The 14,979-nt window shown below is 32.1% G+C and overlaps 1 protein-coding gene and 1 long non-coding RNA gene across 5 annotated transcripts; both read right to left on the reverse strand.

Moving 5' to 3' along the window:
• Positions 1 to 1,769: 1,769 nt before the first annotated feature.
• LOC148604029 (uncharacterized) lies at positions 1,770 to 6,886 on the reverse strand. Of its 2 annotated transcripts, XR_015916720.1 has the most exons (7): positions 6,659 to 6,886; positions 6,254 to 6,316; positions 5,542 to 5,600; positions 4,714 to 4,895; positions 4,267 to 4,413; positions 3,878 to 4,030; positions 1,770 to 3,521 (listed from the first exon to the last, which is right to left on the reverse strand). It is a non-coding gene; the product is annotated as an uncharacterized LOC148604029 (long non-coding RNA). The 2 variants fall into 2 exon arrangements; XR_015916721.1 differs by lacking the exons at positions 6,254 to 6,316; positions 6,659 to 6,886 and having other exon boundaries at positions 5,542 to 5,826.
• Positions 6,887 to 10,803: 3,917 nt separating this feature from the next.
• Positions 10,804 to 14,634, reverse strand: LOC148604030 (uncharacterized). Of its 3 annotated transcripts, none has more exons than XM_088552592.1 (3): positions 14,527 to 14,634; positions 13,800 to 13,920; positions 10,804 to 11,820 (listed from the first exon to the last, which is right to left on the reverse strand). In XM_088552592.1, exon 3 carries the CDS (start codon positions 11,752 to 11,754, stop codon positions 10,843 to 10,845), a length of 912 nt encoding a protein of 303 aa, XP_088408718.1. In that variant the 5' UTR covers positions 11,755 to 11,820; positions 13,800 to 13,920; positions 14,527 to 14,634; the 3' UTR covers positions 10,804 to 10,842. The 3 variants fall into 3 exon arrangements, with proteins under 3 accessions (XP_088408718.1, XP_088408717.1, XP_088408719.1); XM_088552591.1 differs by having other exon boundaries at positions 10,804 to 11,847; XM_088552593.1 differs by lacking the exon at positions 13,800 to 13,920 and having other exon boundaries at positions 14,527 to 14,593.
• Positions 14,635 to 14,979: the final 345 nt, after the last annotated feature.

The raw sequence follows: 14,979 nt of genomic DNA on the forward strand, positions 1-14,979 counted from the left end.
TTTATAGAGAAAATAAAAACTCGAAACTCGAAAAGGCAAAACAAAAAGTACTTAGCAATAGAAAGAACTGATATGATAAAATTAGATGAATTAGTTTAAGTCTTCTATTATATCAGAAGATACTTATTCCTCTAAATTAAAATGATTGATACAGTATGACAAAGAAAGAAAAACTATAGGAGTCCATTGTTTCTGGAACAATTTCAATTAAGCTTAAAGTCAATGATGAATAGAAGACAAGTCAAATGTTTTATTCTGGGCTGATGCTTGTGTTTTATATACAAAATGCCATGCTGCAGTTATGTTTTTACAGTTACATAGTATTTTTACATAAGCTGGAGACTTACTTGATTTTGTTGGAATATTATAGATGTCAATTTAGTCTAACTAATTCCTCTTCTTAAATCTTTTGATTTTTAAATAATTGCATAGAACATGACTACAGTTTAAATGCTGGTAAGGATTTCCCTGACATGTGTGACGCTGAAACACAGACTTGTCTGAAATAGGCTGACATCAATCAATTGGAAGCTGTATCGGAGGATTCTTCTGGGACTCTTCTACTGGATTTGTTTGTGAAAAAATGACCAAAAAATGATGCAAATGTCAGATACTACACTTCAAAAGCCCAGCTGGAAGGACTGTTTGGTAGGATGTGGTTCAATACACATTTTTATATTTTTTTCTTGAAAACTGCTTAATTTCGAGAAAACACTTTATTGCTGAGGATATTTGTTTGAAATAAGTATGGAAGATAAGAAAGGTGCCGAATAATTTTTTTGTGGTCAACAACTAAAATTGCCTTCATGATTAAGAATTTTTTTTATGAAACTTGTAATATCAACTGAATTGAGATGTATCATTTAAAGGAAGGCTATTGTTACAAATGAAGAAATAGTGAACTACTAGCAAGGGAACAAGCAGAAAAAGAAAGTTAAGCCCCTACCAAGTAATAAAGTTGACTAGCTGTGATGTCTTTTTTTCTTGGCAGATATCTTTGGTGTCTCAGACTCCAGAGTTTCTCAGATAATTACCACGTTAATTAATCTTATTGACAGCATTTTTGTTCCTAGCATAAAATGGCCAAAACTAGACAAAACAAAAAAGTACATGCCTCTATCATTTAAAAAGAAAAAAAAACTTTCCAAAGACCACTACCACTGTAGACTGTACTGAATTATTTATTCAAAAACCTGGTCACCAACAGCACAAGTTATAACTTACAGTAACTACAAAAATCATAACACATGTAAAGTGTTAGTGAGTATAACTCCGTCAGGTGCTTTCAATTTTATATCTGACCTGTGAGAAGGAAACACATCAAATATATTTATAACTGAAAATAGTGGATTTGATTTGTCAAGGAGATGAAATCATGACAAATAAAGGTTTACCATGAGAATTTTTTTTATGAAACAGGGATAACCACTTGTGACTCCTCCTTTTGCAAGGAAATGTAAATTTTGAAAAAAAAGTCATCGTATTGCATCAGCAGAAGTATAAGTATTGCTTGTCATAGAATTCATGTACCAAGGGCAATACAAATATTAAAAAAACAATTGAATGTTTTCAGGTGTGTTGGATTTAGAATATAAACCACGGCAAGTAAAATAGTAAAAGAAGTTGGTTTGTTTGCAACAGTGACAAACCAGTTGTGAGGTAATGCTACATGTACATCTAACCTTGTGTATTTGTATGTATCTTTTTTCAGGTTTTTTTATTATTATTATTTGAACATTGTTAATACTTATTTTTTTTTAATTGTGCATGTTGTGGATTTTAAACAATTAAGATGTGCTTTATATTACTCCTACTATAGTTTTTAAACTCTAAACTTTGCATATTAGTGCCAATGCAGGTCGAGACATGTTTTAAGTTCCATTCTTTTGCCACTGATAATTGAATTTCAAAAGAAGCCATATGTAGCCTCTTCAATTAGAAACAAAAACAATATTTGGCAGTTTGCAGTTTTAATCTTAGAATTTCTGAAATAAAAAAGGAATAAAATATACGATTAAAAGTTCAATTGTTCAAGAACAATTAGAGAATAGAGAACTTGACTATAAGTGAAAAACCTCATGACTATTAGCAATAAGTCCAGATTGTTATAAACATATTTTTTCCTAACTAACAAATAAGACTAGGTGATTTATTTTATGCGTATATTCGAAATGGCAAGGTTTCTGACAATTATTTAACATACAAAAAAGTTTTTAAAATAAAAAGAAACAATAATTTAGTATTTATCGCATCTACCCCAGAGAACTTGAGATAAAGGATACTATAGACACCGTGAAGTCAGTCTCATACCTTGATACACTTAGAAATCGATGGTAAAGGAAAACTATTGACCAAACTTTACGACAAACGTGATGACTTTTCATTTAAAATTGTCAACTTTCCTTTCATCTGTGGCAACATCCCTTCAGCACTTGTGAATGGAGTGTTCATATCACAACTCATACGTTATACCAGAGCTTGCCGAAACTACGCAGACTTTTTGTATCGCGCTAGAACTCTAACACATAGGCTTCTGGAACAGGGTTATGTTGCTACAAGATTGAAGTTATTACTAAAGAAATTTCATGGTCGTCATCATGAACTCGTGGATCGTTATGGTGTATCCATCTCCTCCATGAAAACTGGTTTATTCAAATAGTCATAGTTTTCCTTCCCTCGTTTGTCTACCCCGGAGTTAACTTTTTATGAGCAACTCGGCGGGTGTTTTTAGAAAAGCAGATGACGCTTACCCTACCGGTGCACCTAGTCCATGGTCCCAGTTTTTAGTGAAGTCCGAGTTGCTCATTTGCTTTTGTTACTTTTTATGTATGATTTTAATTACTTTATATTCTTTGTTGTGTATGTCTGTTTTCCATGTCTGGTCTATGTCCCTGGATTGCATTCTTTTGATTACCGCTATAACTTTGGTTCCCTTGATTACTCTTAGCAATTATATCAACTATTATATCTGGTAAGATAACCATTTTCATGTAGTAAGGCGCTATTTGAACCTTAAATTAAAAAGAAATATAATATATAATGTAATATATCATAAAGTAAAAAGACACACCATTGGTAAACAAATTATCTCAGGATATTTGTTACCCAGGTTTTTGTTTCGTACATGCATAGGTATATCCAAATGGTTAGTTGCCCCAATTGCCAACATAGTAGAGAAAACTTGATTGTATTAAACATTCAATGCAGCACCAGACTCCCTTTTCTATATGCAAAGTCTCACTTCTTGCTACTAAGATATGAAAGTGACATGAACAGGCAATTTTAAAACCATGTGTGTCTATTCATAACTAAACCAAGCACTTACATATTGGTTAACATCTTTCCCTTGTCTAGAATCAACATATTTGATAAACTCTCCTCTCAATTTATAATTTATACGAAAATAAGGATAGGTCTATGCCTTTTTCTTGTTGAAGCTCAGTTAGATCTGAAACGCATTGTTTTATAAGATGTTTTGCAGGCTAAGGAACAACCAATGTAAGAGACCAATATGGAAGTCACTGAAATAGAAAATGTAAGAAGAATTAAAATGAAAATTACATAAAGATTTATTTTCTTAGTATTTTCTTTTGTAGACCCCACCACTGTGATAATAAGCAAAGCATATGGACAAGTATGTTTAAGTATACATCAATCAAAAAGAAATACCCGGTAGTTCTCTTCAGTCTAGCTGTGCATGGAAAACTAAAATAACTTTTTTCCCCATGGTTAATATTTCATATGAACTAATCAGGTCATAGGTATTTTAGGAGTTCATTACAACAAAACATCATTACTTATGAGTATTGAAGTTGATTGTCTGAATTAAGGAATATATTTTAAGTTGATTGCACACTGATCATAGCAATAGCTGAACCTGTGAGGATTAATAATGTCCCATAGACAGTTATGGTACGGTTTCAATCCATATTGCTGCTTCAATTCTCTTCTGTCATTAATGGTTAGCCTTTGGATGACTTGTTTCCACTCTTTCACAGTTCGTGTTTTTCCTTTCGTAATATTTTTTTGCCTGTAAATTAAAAGAAATCAATTCATAAACAACAAGCATCACAGAAGTGCTATTCATATCAGTGAATATATTCTGTCAATCCTTTACTCAAAACAAGAAAAGAATATGAAAATGATGTGTATTTGTTATAAAAGTGGACCACATACATGTATCTATATGGAAACATGACTCATATTTTAAAAGGAATGCCGTTCAGTATCAGAACTGTGTTTTACATTTTATGACACATATCTTACATGACATCTGGGACAAAACTTGTTTGTGCTTGAACCAATATGATTTGAAGCTTCATTCATCATGTTGTAGTCACGTCACAAAGGGATATCTCTGTAACTACCCGTATGATGTTTTCCTCCATTGCATCAAATAAAATAGCGCCATCCCTATGACCACAAACAAAAAAAGCACTAAATCAAACTACACTACAGTTTTGTTGATCAGTATAACCACTACGAATCACCAAGTCACATTGTATATAAATGGGAGTCACCTTCAATTTTTGAAAGTTGGTGTGACAAGAAGACTTAGTTCTGAATCTATTTTGTATGCGTTATTTGGTGCATTCTAATTAAGATTTCAATTCTGTTCATTCAATTAAAAAAAGTAACTAACATTCAATTTTTAGATTTAAAAAATGTTGGTTTATGGTATGTTTTAATAAAAAATTATTTTGTCAGTAATACCTATTCATTTCTTCTACATCCTTCATTATTGCCTTCATCATGTCCAATATTGACTTCTCTGTAATGCAGATAAAAACTTGACATTTTCAGACAGCCGGCGGAAAGGCATTGGCAATCTTGCAAACTGCAATTGTACACAATGAAGTGGATGCCATTTTTAGAGATGTTAGAACTTGCATCATCTGGAAAAAAATTATTGGGACCTTATGAGTTTCGATTTCTCCTTTGAATCTGTTTTTGGTTAAAATCTTGTTCTCCATCTGAAAAGTTTCAAATCAAATAAATCAATCTGCAAATAAAAAATCTGAAATTTCATTTAGGAATGACTGTTTTATAGCCCTAAAATGATTTATACAATCTCCATTCTGGAAGGAAAAATGGACAGCCTTGCTTTAATATTATGAATGTGATATAATACTTAGATGTGTACATTTTTCACTTTTTTTCCATTCATTTTTTAGGGAGGGGGCAACTGGTCCATAGCAATATGTATCAACCCCTATCAACATATGAGATATCAAAGATGAAATAAAAAAAAACTTTTAAAAAATGGATTTCTACAGAAATAGTCTTCTGACATCTTAAGTTCAATTTCATCCTCATCAATTGAGTAAACATTTAGGTCCTCATGGTCATATGCAGTTAGAGTATGAATCTTTTTTAACCTCGATTCACCTTCTCCTTTGCAAATTAAACTGAAATAATTAAAGCATTAAAAAAATAATATTTTTCCTTTCAGATACTTTAGCCACATTTAAGAGTTACAAATAAGTTCTAAGCACTTTGCAAGTTAAGGTTTGATCTAGTTACAAGCTATCGTTATTTTACCTTTTTTCACAGCCACCAACGTTCTGGAAGATTTTCATCTCTACGTACATGCATCTATCCTGGATGTGCAGTTATGTACATTTGAGTCAAAAGATTGTTCATGCAAATATCAGTAGAAGAAAGAAATGGCAACTTTCTCAATTTGAAAATACCATAATTTGATATCTGCATCACTGGCTTACCCTTCCAGAGCACCTGGTCCATCCTCCCAGTTTTAAGTGGAGTCCGAGTTGCCTATTTGCTTTTGTTACTTTGTATGTACCGGTATTATTTTTGGTATTTTATGTTCTGTTGTGTTCCCTTGATTACTCTATCCTCAGAAATTTTTAAAATAAGATGTTAGAAAAATGAGGTTTTTGACAGTTATCTGCCATTGAAATGTTCATTTTCAAAGTTGCAATGAAATTATAACGCAATGCACCAACATATGGAAAATCTTGTTTTTTGCATTAATTTTGGTGGTGCAAATAGTCAAATCACACTTACAAAATGATGGGTTTTTATACCATATTTCACCCACTGCCTGATTAATACAGAGACTGACACTTAATACCGATAATCCCATGTTTACAAACTTTTGTGAAATTGTTAGTCAAACAAATTGATCAAGTCATTTTATGATATTGATTTAGAGGACATGAGATAGTTTTCTTTCAATGGTAAAACAGTAATATCATTTCTAATTAAATAGACACACCATAATTATTGTTACCTGAGTATATGAAGTTAGTTATTTTCCCATTCTCCTTTGTGGCAATATCCATGACAAAAGCATCTGAAATGTATCATTTAAATAAGTCAAACCCCATTTAAATCATCGGACACACGATTTGTCAAATTTTGTATTTATCCATCTTAAATTATGTTATTTGGATGGTCAAATACAGTGTTGTTAACACCATGTTTTAGCATGCTGGAACATATTTGGGATTAAATGTATACAAAAACGTTCTCAAAAACTGTTGAAGGTTGCATGTGAATAGATATTACATGCATGGACATTTCCTCCACTCTTTTGCTACATCAGTATAACAAGACTAATAACATGTCAGGACTTGTGTCACATTCACATATTTGTTCTTAATTATTTACACAAAAAATACACATGTACAAATACCTGTAAAATACAAGTTTTGTCTGTATTTGGCCGATCCAGCTTTCATAGTAGATTTCCATTTATTGCCGTATGCTTGTTCTTTCCAAATTGTGTTATTTGAGAATCTTCCATACCTAATTTTTTAATCGACAACATATGTTTCAACAAACGGTCGGTATTCCAATGAAAACAAAATGTCCTCCTTTACTTGCTGACCTTTTCCTTCACTCTTATGAGGCTGACTTTATAGCTGACCTGATTCAAAAGAAAGAATATCGTTTAGCTAGATCGTTTAATCTCAGTTTCCGCTATATAGATGACGTATTATCTTTAAACAATCCTAATTTCGGGGATTTGATATATCGCATCTATCCCAAAGAACTTGAGATAAAGGATACTACAGACATTGTGAGGTCAGCCTCATATCTTAACCTACACTTAGAAATCGATGGTAAAGGAAAACTATTGACCAAACTTTACGACAAATGTGATGATTTTTCATTCAAAATTGTCAACTTTCCTTTCATCTGTGGCAACATCCCTTCAACACTTGCGTATTGAGTGTTCATATCACAACTCATACGTTATGCCAGAGCTTGCCGAAGCTATGCAGACTTGTTGTATCGCACTAGAACTCTAATAAATAGGCTTGTGGAACAGGGTTATGTTGCTACAAGATTGAAGTCATCACTACAGAAGTTTTATGGTAGTCATCATGAACTCGTGGATCGTTATGGTGTATCCATCTCCTCCATGAAAACTGATTTATTCAACGAGTCATAGTTTTCCTTTCCTCGTTTGTTTACCCCGGACTTGACTTTTTATGAGCAACTCGGCGGGTGTTTCTAGAAAAGCAGATGACGCTTACCCTACCGGTGCATCTGGTCCATGTTCCCATTTTTTTGGTGGAGTCCGAGTTGCTCATTTGCTTTTGTTACTTTGTATATATGATTTTAGTTACTTTATGTTCTTTGTTGTGTATGTCTGTTTTCCATATCTGGTCTTTGTCCCTAGATTACATTCTTCTGATGACCCTATAACCCTGGTTCCCTTGATTACTCTTTCTAAATTATATACAATTTTTTATTAAGTTGAACACAGTAACTTCATATGTACCTATGAGTAACCACATAAAATGATTTAACAAAAATATCAAATCATCCATGCCAATAAGGTAGAACAAATGACAGTCTTCAATTTTATTTTCCATAAAATGTTTTGTGGGAAGCAGATTCATGTAGTGGCCCTTTAAGTCCCACACTCATTGGTGAAAACAGTAATCAACTGAAACAAATCCCATCTTAGTGCTGGTAGTGTAGATACTTGTAATACAATTTCATCCGTACACAGATACACATGTACATTTTAGTTTTATATTTTAAGAGTTGTTTTTTGCCGCCTTTTTATGCTTATATTTGTTACATGTATAATATACATGTATCCCATTAATCATGATGTTCAGTATGGGAAGCCAAAGTGGACAAAAATCAATATTTTGTAATATTCGAAAATGAACTTTTAATGTTACAAAATGAATTTCTAATATTAAAAAAAATGATATTAAAATCACTGCATCAGGTCTTGAATTATCATAGATACCAAATTGATATGACAAGTTAACTGAAGTTGTCATTTAAAAGTAATTTAGGGAAAATATCACTGAGAGGCATGATATGAAAATGGCCATATCGTTGTAGTCCCATATCTGATTTAGATAGGTTTGGTCTTCTTAGACCTGCAATACTACAAACTTTCCTAAAATGTAAAACAAAGAAAAACCTAAAAAATCATGAAATGTTCTTAAGGTCTCACTAACCACTTCCAGATCAAATGGTCAGCCTCAATGTAAGTACTGAAAACATTACTGAACCTAGAGTTATGCATAGTAGTTGCATTATTTGTCTGTATTCTAATCAAAACTATTAAAATAAAGCTGAGAATGTGTACTTTAAATCATATTTGTAATTTACTACAAAAGTGTATGGATATTGTTAAATGTTTACAAGTCTGAGTAATTTGCCTCCATGCTGTCAGTTAGCGGAAAAGGTAAAAGTGTGAATTTTCAGTATTATTTATTCAAGTATATTTTGTGAAAAATTTCTACAATTATTGTACCATTAGCATAATGATTTTGAAAGCCTTATTTTCCAAACTTCCCAATGTTGTGCAACTTTAAGGTATCATTTGAACTGGGAATTCAGTGAAACCTTGAAAATTACTTTTTTTGACATGGAAACGTTAGGAGTGGTTATTGAGACAATGGACAACTCCTTATTAAAGTTATTACCCTTGAAAGACAAACTTTAACCAGGTGAGCGATTTAGGCTCCTGGGAGCCTCTTGTTAAATGATGCCATTGTGCATCTCCTATTTAGTTTTTTTTTTCATCTTAATGCTTAGATAACTAATGGGTATCCTAAATGGTGACTAGTATGGGAAAGGGGTATCACCAAGTGAGCTTTGCTTATTGTTTATCTTGTTGAAATTCATGGTGGATTGGTTTTTATATCAGGAGTTATGACCTAAGGGCCTAAAATGGGTTAGAAATAAATATCATCCTGTCCAAATGCTAAGTAACATGCATAAAAGTTAATGGATCTCTTCGATCATTTTGATAAAAGTTAATTAAGCGAGCGACTACTTTCTTTCACGGTTAATTTATTGTGTGAACATTGAAATTGTGGAATTTTGATTTTGATAAGCTTTTCCTAATAAAAATCTACTAGTATTCTTTTTTTTAAAGGGGGACATCTTTTTCGTGAATTTTAGGGAGAAGGTAAAAACGTCCGGGTCTTGGACCCTCTGTTTTAGGTATTCTTACTGTTCATCAGTAATGCTGCAGTCCCTGCATATTTTAACATCACGGTTTTCCAACGACTGTATTGCTTTTTTTTCTCATTGGGCGTGATGTTGAAGAAAGACGGAATATACTTGTTGAATAAGTGTTCAACATCTGATTTAATTTTGTCAATAACATTTTCTAGCGTGCCACATTTATTCGGTTTAGGATTTCTTAAATTTCTTTCGATAGAATGATGACAGAAGGTAAAATTACCCTTAAGTACTTTAAACATGTTAGGTACATTTTTATTTACTTTACATTGACAACCTCGATATAAAACTAAAATAATGGAGTAAACTGTTTTCTTTTGCTAGAAAACAAGGTCACTTGACTTCTCGTTATAATAATAATTCATTTTCTTTGTTTGAAATATACTTTTCTGAAACTCAAATTGAGAATTGATGGTCGTTAGAAAAATTAAAGATGGTAACAAAAACCACCTTCATTAATGAGGGTAAAAATTAAATACATCATTTTGTGTAATTTTGAAGCTAGACTACTTATGAAATGAAATAGATTTTCCGTTATTTGAACAGAACAAATTGGGAAGAAAAACTGTTACAAATGTGTTACAATTATTTATCTTCTAAAGTGCATGTAATTAGACGAGAACTCTTAGAAAAGCTTGCTCGTCGCAACTGTTCTTTGATAGCCAACTCTACTAGAATTGAAAAAAAATTCAGAAGAATCAGCTCTGCTAAAGTTGCAAGAAAATCTAGTTCTAAAACTCCCCTAAAACTGTTCTAAATGAGTCTTACAAGTAATCATCAAATAGTTCTAGAATAGTTTTTTGAGAGGTTTGAACACATCTCATATGTTTCATTTAAACTTTACAAAAATATTTTGAATGAGTTTGTTTGATACAAATAAAGCACTCCATAGGTATAAAGAATGAACTATATATCGTGTTATAAATTAAACATTATTTTTAAAAAAATATTTTTTTCCACGCGCTAAGGTACTAGGATTTTATAAACATATGGTAAATATTACAAAGTTCCAAGTAATAAAGCAGTTTGAATGAATGTCATACCATCACTGCATTTTCGTTTTTAATTGCATATAATTTTTAATATGCAAGATATATAAACAAAAACGATAATCGTTACTGGGTACTTATTTATTTCATGGTAGGAAGAAATAGTATAGTAAACAAACCATAGTGAAAGTTTTTTTTTAATTTACAATCAGTAGTACTATTTCATTCAACGATGCGAGTTATGCACAATAGTTGAATTGAAGTAGAAATAATATATGCTCCTTTGGATTAAATTGATCATTTCCGTGAAGTTTATTGGAAAAGTTCTCTATATTTAAAAAATCTACAAAAATATATATGTTTATTTACAACTAAACATGACTTTTTATGGAAATGAAGTGTTTGATTTAGAAAGTTTTGCCCTTAATATTTTGTTGTTGTGGTGCATTGTATACATAGTTTGAGAAATTTTGACCTTATGGAATACAACATTGCTTTTACAATAATTTGGATTTGTTGTATGTTTTATAAAGTCTTTATTTTGGTGAATTATCGAAAGGTGCTTTATTCTCTTATTATCATTGTGAAAATCAATGTCTTTGAAGTCCTTTATCCAGTTTAGAAGTGATGTTGTCCCATAACCTGTGTCTTGTAATGTGTTAGTATTACATGGATAGGATGAACAGAATGTCCGGTTAACAACCCAATTGATTATTTGTTTTCCTAAAACAATAAACATTTCATCTATTGGTCCAATTTTGTGTCGAGCTGAAAATGATATTCCATAATACAGATTTGGCGACATGAGTTCTTTTAATCTTTTGAATATTTGTGGTACACAAAGGAATACGTCATCATCTATTCTTATTCCAAAATCAGCCCTCGGGTAGGTTTGATGTATGTACTGAAGGAAAACATATAGCTTTCTACCAAATTTAATAGCATACCCATGTTCAGGAACATTAAGATACACTATGTCTTTATGAAGGTTGTTTTCCTCATCAGTTGCAGTCGTATTTTTATCAAGCATAAAACTGTAAATGATTTTGAAAGGTAGTTGTCTTTGTAATACTTTTATCGTTCCTATCCAAGTGTTTCTTATAGTGTCTCTTCGTTCACGATACTCATCATTACTTAAAATTCCAATTACTGCCAATGGTCGTTCATCTGAGCTAGATGTGTTTTGTGGTAAAAAATATTTGACCGGATCAGTATGCAAATGCGCTCGATAAAACGTCAATGATAACCAAACCGAGACAATTCCAATCAGAAAATATAAACACATTTTTGAAGACATACTCGGTGAGTCGTATCCAAAGCCAATTGAGGAAATCTAATTATGTTATCTGTTAATCTCTTTTACCTGAATGCAGGAGATAAGCTTTAATTTCTAAACAAAAGTGTAAGTACAATAAAATATAGAATATTAAACATATGGTCTAATGTCTCATTTTACACAAAAAACATTTTCCATACAAAAAGTGACATTATGTCATCACTGTCATTAAATACAATTGAATATAGTGTTGTTCATTTACGACGTGCAAGACTTTTAAAATTGGATTGAATCCAAGGAAGTGGATAGTATTATATCAAATACAAAGGCTTTGTTTGTGTGTACTAAAGGTTTGTGACTACAGTCTGTTATACACATTTCCTGTGTTTCTTAAGCTTAAACTAGATCAAACCTATTACACTACACTACACTGACTATCTTGCAAATTAATACAAAATCATGTAGCTTCAACCAGCAAATTATATTTGTAGCAATGTGAATTTTATATTGAAAGAGTGATCAAGTGAACCAAGATTATAGTGGCAATCAAAAGAATGTAATCAAGGGACTAAGAACAGACATGGAAAACAGATAATCACAACAAAGAACATAAAGTAACTAAAATAATACATACAAAGTAACAAACGTAAATGGGCAACTCGGACTCCACTAAAAACTTGGAGCATTAACCAGATGCACCTGTAGGATAAGCGTCCTCTGCTTATCACCCACAGAGTTGCTAATAAAAAAGGTTAATTCCGGGGTAGATGAAAGAGGAAAGGAAAACTATGAAACGTTGAACAAATAACTTTTCATGGTTCAGATAGATACACCGTAACGATCCACGAGTTCATGATGACGACCATTAAACTTCTTTAGTGATAATTTCAATCCAGTAACAACAAAACCCTTTTTCAGAAGCCCAATTGTAAGAAGTTTAGGGCCATACAAAAAGTCTGCAAAAAGGCAAGCTCTGGCATAATGTATGAGTTGTGATATGAACACTCCAGGTACAGGTGTTGAAGGTATGTTGTCACAGATGAAAGGAAAGTTGACAATTTTGAATAAAAAGTCATCACGTTTGTCGTAAAATGTGGTCAATAGTTTTCCTTACTTTACGGTGTTTGTAGTATCCTTTATGTCAAGTTCTTTGGGGTAGATGCGATGTATCATATCCCCGAAACTAGGATTGGTTAAAGGTTATACGTCTTCTATTGGCGGAAAATGAGATTAACGGATCTAGGTAAACGATATTCTTTCTTTCGGATCAGATCAGCTATAAATCAGCCTCATAAGATTGAAGGTATAGGCCAGTGTGTGGAAGAGCACAATTTGTTCCCTAGGTAATGCCGATCGTTTGTTGAAAACGCGCCCACCACACAGTAAAAATATATCGATAAAAAATTCCAGCATTATGAAAACATCTTTCTTCTGTATATTTAGAAAATGATTTAAATTATTTTTTACAAAGTACAAGGAATCTACATTTAGAACTATATTTTTGTGTACCATCTTTTTTGAAGAAAATTATGCATTAAAAAAACAGAATAACATCATGAATGGTGAAGTTACATTGAAGTCATCAATACAGAAGTTTTATGATCGTTATTATGAACTCGTGGGTCGTTACGGTGTATCCATCCGCGCTATGAAAACTGATTTGTTAAATGTGTCATAGTTTTCCTTTCCTCTTTCGACTACCCCGGACTAGACTTTTATGAGCAACTTCAGCGGATGTTGCTAGAAAAGCAGAGGACGCTTACCCGATCGGAGCACCTGGTCCATGCTCCCAGTTTTTAGTGGAGTCAGAGTTGCTCATTTGCTTTTGATACTTTGTATGTATGATTTTAGTAACTTTATGTTCTCTGTTGCGTATGTCTGTTTTCCATGTCTGGTCTTCGTCCCTGGATTACATTCTTTTGATTACAGCTATAACCTTGGTTTCCTTGATTTATCTGACAACCAACATTTTATATGAAGTCTCCTTGAAGGGTAAGATAAACGGTAAAAAAATGATCTAAAGAATTTCATATTTCTTAAAACCTTATATTTAATAATTCAGTTACCATTATTTTTTCTTGGGAAGTTTCCCTTGTCATCGATATTGTACATAATCACTTGCATTTACCACTCGAACTAGAATGCTATGTGCATTTGAAGGTCAGCTTCCAGAAAGATGAGGAAAATCTATATAGACAAAATATATTTTTCAGTCAAAGCTGGAAATTTGGAATACATTTAGCATCTCCACAACATGACATAGAATTTTTTAACTAAGCAACTTCTTTGTGTTCCTGTCATCTACCTTTTACGTGTAAAAATCCAACTCATTGTATACACGTTCACGAAAATATATATTCACCAAGAGGAACGAAAGTTTATATAATTTTAAGATACTTATTTCATGGATTTGAACGCTGTAGAAAATACGAGATAATTGTCATGATATTATTTAATTCGAATCGAATACTTAAAACTTGAAAAAAAAATTTCTGTACGATAGGATTGGATGTTTAACCTTCTCGTATCGTGAAACCATTCAAAATCGAAGTCTATTCAATAAAGTAATATATTCAAAGTCTAGCAGGCGGAATTTCTGGTATTTACCATTACAAACCGCCAATTGCATGTTATTTAGTTTGAACCTTCACTCAAACAAAACATACGATTACTGAACTAAGGAAGGACGAATCATAAGCTTTATGTTAGATTTTGCAGTGCAAGTTAAATAAAATTTGTTGAACTAATTGTACAAAAAATGTATGTAAAGAAGCAATGAGTACAACCCTTTACCCTCTAATATTCTGTGTCTTCCCATTAGGTTTGTCGATAAGGTATGAACAGTTAAAGAGAAAGAAATATCATAAATCGTCTTTTTGCTTCATTGATTTTATATGATATCATATAAAAAAAAAAGAAAACGGATATGGTGAAACGTAACAGCGTATAACCTAGGTACAAAATAAATATGTTTTGAAATCACCACTGGTGAATCAATGAGTATAAACATTTAAAAAAAATGCCGTTGAAGGCCCTGACACCAGAGTTATTAAATCCACGGTAACTGAACAATTCTTAAAATTCAAACTAAAACATACTATTATGACACATTTATGACATATAGACAAAAAAATAAAATAAAATAAACAACGCTAGCTCAGAACATAGTAAAGAATGACCAGCATTAGAAATTATCGGTCTCTACAATTCAAGTGGGCTGAACTGAGTAGTGACGGAGAGTAGTAA

The sequence above is a fragment of the Perna viridis genome, chromosome 11, assembly GCF_037379345.1.
Source record: "Perna viridis isolate PV_CMFRI_1.1 ecotype Kerala chromosome 11, ASM3737934v1, whole genome shotgun sequence".
Lineage (NCBI taxonomy): Eukaryota > Metazoa > Mollusca > Bivalvia > Mytilida > Mytilidae > Perna > Perna viridis.